We start from the raw sequence: 4,567 nt of genomic DNA on the forward strand, positions 1-4,567 counted from the left end.
CGTACTCATAGTAACCATAACGGGACCGGAAAGCTGTATTTGGAATATCCTCATCTCTGCTGTCCTCAATTGGTGATAACCTAACCTCAAATCGATCTTGGAAAACACACCTGCTCCACTCAGTTGATCAAACAAGTCGTCAATCCTAGGCAAATGATACTTGTTCTTCACTGTGACACGGTTAAGCTCCCTGTAGTCGATACATAACCTCATGCTCCCATCTTTCTTTTTCACAAACAACACTGGAGCTCCCCAAGGTGACACACTTGGCCGGATATAACCCTTGTCTAACAGCTCATGCAACTGTTCTTCAACTCAGCTAGCTCTTTAGGTGCCATACGATATGGTGCTTTAGATATAGGACATGTTCCTGGTTTAAGCTCCACATTGAAGTCAACATCTCTCTTTGGTGGCAACTCCGGTATCTCTTCAGGAAAAACATCATCAAACTCTCCCACCACAGGTATATCAGCAGCTGTCTGCGGCTATACTCGACGATCTCTTACTTGACAAAGAATCAAAGGACACTTCTTCCTCAAGCATGACTTTAAGGTCATCATAGCTATGAACTTACACTTAGGTCTGACAACAAACCCTTTATAAGACACCCTTATACCCTTGGGACCCCTTAAAGACACTTTCTTTTGCCGATAATCTATCTTGGTATCATACTTACCCAACCAATCCATCCCTACAATCACCTCAAACCCATCCATAGGAAACTCTACCAGGTCTACCGGTAAATATACACCTCCAACTAGCATAGACACTCCCTTGTACAACTTAACACATGAAACTGACTCCCCAGAAGGTATAAACACATCATCCTTTGCCAACTCAAATTCCCCCAAGCCCATAGACAAAGCATGACTCCTAGATACAAATGAATGTGTTGCCCCTGAGTCAAACAAAACAAACGACGGTACATTATGAACAAGAAAGGTACCGGTAACTACATGTGCATCATTTTGTGCTTCCTGCTTATCCGTCATGAAGAGCTTCCCGCTGCTTTTCTGGCCTCCCCCTTGAACCGAAGCATTAGAAGTACTCGGCTTGGCTGCCGAATCCTAGGTGACACTGTTGTTCGGGCGCTGATAAGATCGTCCACTATTGCGGTTAAAACCGCCATTGTTGCTATGTCCACCCCGATTACCCCATGATCCACCCTGCCGGTTGCTAGCAAAGCTTTGACTCGGACCCTGTGAGAAGTTCCCCTGAAAAGCTCCCGAGCCTACTCCTGTCCTGGCACTCGTGCAGTCGCGTCTCTTGTGGCCTATGCCACCACAGTTGAAGCAAGAAAGGTTGGAGTTGTCACTCGTACTCTGACCACCACCTCTACCCCAACCTCGGGATCCCCAAGAGAAACCAGCCCCACCAGAAAAAAGCCTTGGTATGATTGAAGTTGCCCTTCTTGTTACCCGACTGATTGTTGTTTCCACTATCAGTCTTTCTCTTCTCCGCAGCAGTCCTCTCTGTAGCTTCCTTTGAGAGATCTACCAACCTCTCAGCTTGACCAGTCCTCAGGTACACATCCTTAAGATCAGTGATGACTCCAAGTAGTAAACAGTTCATGATCTTAGCTGACAAACCTCTCTCAAAGCGAAAAGCCAAACCCCTCTGCCCTAGCTCCATGTCCTCAGCATAATGAGACAACTCAAAGAACCGGTGATAGTACTCAGTGACTGTCATATCATCGATCATAGTGAAGGAATCAAACTCAGATCTCAACTTGTGATGGATATATTCCGGCACAAACTGCTCTCTCATAGCACTCTTCAGACCCGACCATGATATAGCCCCTAAACCCTCAGCTTGGTAGTAAGCTCTGGCGTCCTCTTTGACATTTTGCCACCACACAGCGGCCTCGCCCCTTAGGTAGTATACTACCTGCTCAACTATCATATCGTGCGGACACTTAACTACCTCCATGAGACTTTCCATCTTATGATCCCAGTTCTCGAGCAACTTAGGTTCCCCAACACCCTCATAGGTAGATGGATTGAAGCGGGCGATGATGATGCTAAGTTGGGTAGCATCCACAGGTTTCTCCGCCCCATTTCCCACATTCTTGAGAGCCTCAAGAAGAGCCTATTGTTGCTCGATCATACGAGCAATCTCATCTATGGTCATCTCAAAAGCTTGAATTTGCGCGGCAGTTCTTTTTGGCGGCATTTTGAGCTGATAAGAAGGAAGGAAACGTAAGCACAAAAGCCTACGGCTCAAAATGTAATGACCCTCCGCTAAAGAAGCACTCGGCCGAGTATGCAGTAATACTCGGTCGAGTAAGGACTACTTGGTCGAGTATCACTGATAATCGGTCGAGTAATCCACTCCAGTAGCCAACGTCAAATTCACAAGAAACATACTCGGTCGAGTATAAACCACACTCGGCCGAGTATGCCCTACTCGGTCGAGTACACCTAAGTACTCGGTCGAGTAAACACATCCAGTAGCCACTGCTACTCACTGCCAAACAACACTCGGTCGAGTGCCTGGTTACTCGGCCGAGTACCTCCTCCTCTGTCGGGTACCTGCCCTGCTCGGCCGAGTCATGCCAAAACGAGCTATAAACAATAAGGAATACATCCTATCATGCTATCTACCCAAAAATCAAACACATTACGTTATAAATCTGAATGACACATAGTAAACACGTAACATGTCAATCATTTTCATACCAAAACCATTTCCAATGATGTCACATAACAATTCCATCACGCCTTTTACCAATTTCAATATCCTTCTCAATTTCATACATTACACCTCCTACCACATATTCCAAGCATCCGATTTCAACATATTACACACATATATTAAACGAACACACAACACATTCCCCCTTGTGACCGGCTTGAGTTCATGGGGGTCATAATGCGATTTCAGGACGTCTTCCGAGTCCTTGCGGTAGCTCCAAACAACTCTTCCCGGGTTCATTTTATTTAGACTACCTAAGTTCAATGGGTTCATTTATTTTAGGTGCCGGAATCGTCGGCTCTGATACCACTTTCTAACACCCCCTCATACCAAGGTACCTTACCAGGACTACCCTAGCATGAAAGGTTGTTACCATCTCGGTTGCCCGAGGTTAGTACATATCAAAAGCAGCTGTCCCAAACACATTTATTAAAATACTGTAAATGTAAAAAGGTTACTGTTTTGGCAGGGATTTCACTGAATAAGAACTTCCTGCCAGGGGTTTATGTGTAGGGTGATCTAACTCAAACAATCCGCCTGACTAGTATTGTTTAATAAAAGAATAAATAATAAATAAGGACACAAAGGATTTATACGTGGAAAAACCCTGGGAATAAGGGAAAAAACCACGGGCACCAAGCCAGGAGTGATTGTTACTATGATCTTTGATAGCCTGACAGAGTATTGATATATCAGGCGTGACAGGCTAAATTATATTTCTTAAGAGTACAAGAATATAAGTGAGAGTAAGAGTGTGTTGTCCTCCTTTTCTGATTTTATCTTCTCTTGTATTTATACTCGCTTTTCAAGTCTCCTTTGCTACCGTATAGGGTTTCCTGGTAAATAGGGCATGTGCCCGATTTAGCCGGAGGTGGTTGCCCTTTATTCATCCGTTGCCTTTGAGTATTTTTCACATCTTTTCCTCTTGAATTGGTCTTCCTTGTTTGTAGGGAGCATATGTAAACTGCCTGGTTCTTGCCTGTTACGCCTGTTCAGCATTTTCTTATGCCTGACTTGTTCTCCTTTTAGCCTGTTGGTTAGCTGTTGCCTGCCTTACATCAACTCCTGTTTGGTGCCTATCCATAATTGATAAATGCCTGGTTTCAGGTGTCTTTAGCTTGAAACTTGGTTTTGGTTATTGCTTGGCCTCTGTCAGGTCAGGCATGATAATTCTGGGCCCAACAATTTCCCCTTATCTGCTTATTCCAATATTGGGTCTGGCCAGGAATAAGGAGATAAAAATTTGTGCCAGGCAAAGAATTGTGCAGGTATCTTTTATCGGATCAGAATTTGTGTTTGATTCAGCTTCTTATAACGGCTCTTTGTCATAAATAGGGTAGGTTCACAAAACCCTAGGAGAGTCATGATTAAACTCATCCACTTGCTTTCCTAGCCGTTTTAGTTTTGCGGCTATAAATATCTTACCTTGCCGTGTTTTGTCTTCACATTTCAATCTCTAAATTTCTTCTCTCTTTCTAAAATTCCCTCTTTGCAAAAAATCATTTTCCAGGAAAAAATAAGATATGGCTGGTGGTAGGAGAAAGACGGTAGCTTCCAAGGCTTCTGCCGAGGCTGAGAAAGTTCCTGTTAAGGTAGAAACAGTTCCTGCTGAGGTGGAAATGGTTCCTGCTGAGGCTGAAAAAGTTCCAGATATTATTCCTGAGGATGATGTGGTGGGAATTGTTGCTGCCCCAGAGATTTTGTCCATGTCATATAAGGGGGTTGAATATACTCCTGTTAAGGCATTGGCAGCCTCTTTCCATGAAGCCAATCAGCTGAAACCGGCCTTTGAGTATTATATAAAGGGTATGGGCCTCATTCCCAGTGGGGCTGAAGTTTGGATCCCTGAGACTGGTCCGGTCAGGGCTAATTG

General features: G+C 44.3%; 1 protein-coding gene across 1 annotated transcript; it reads right to left on the bottom strand.

The window, feature by feature from the left end:
* Window positions 1-287: 287 nt before the first annotated feature.
* On the bottom strand, window positions 288-3,778 carry LOC141629838 (uncharacterized). Its single transcript, XM_074442772.1, has 4 exons — window positions 3,704-3,778; window positions 1,367-2,088; window positions 729-873; window positions 288-485 (listed from the first exon to the last, which is right to left on the bottom strand). Exons 1-4 carry the CDS (start codon window positions 3,776-3,778, stop codon window positions 288-290), a joined length of 1,140 nt encoding a protein of 379 aa, XP_074298873.1.
* Window positions 3,779-4,567: the final 789 nt, after the last annotated feature.

The sequence above is a fragment of the Silene latifolia genome, chromosome Y, assembly GCF_048544455.1.
Source record: "Silene latifolia isolate original U9 population chromosome Y, ASM4854445v1, whole genome shotgun sequence".
NCBI lineage: Eukaryota > Viridiplantae > Streptophyta > Magnoliopsida > Caryophyllales > Caryophyllaceae > Silene > Silene latifolia.

Excerpts from the sequence above, each read along its gene's own strand:
- LOC141629838 (XM_074442772.1), bottom strand. The coding sequence starts at position 3,778 with ATGGATAGGCACCAAACAGGAGTTGATGTAAGGCAGGCAACAGCTAAC. Across the intron at positions 2,089-3,703 it reads CTAAAAGGAGAACAAGTCAG|GCTCTTCTTGAGGCTCTCAA; the intron begins GCATAAGAAAAT and ends GAGCAACAATAG. Across the intron at positions 486-728 it reads TATATTTACCGGTAGACCTG|CCGCAGACAGCTGCTGATAT; the intron begins GTAGAGTTTCCT and ends CGTCGAGTATAG.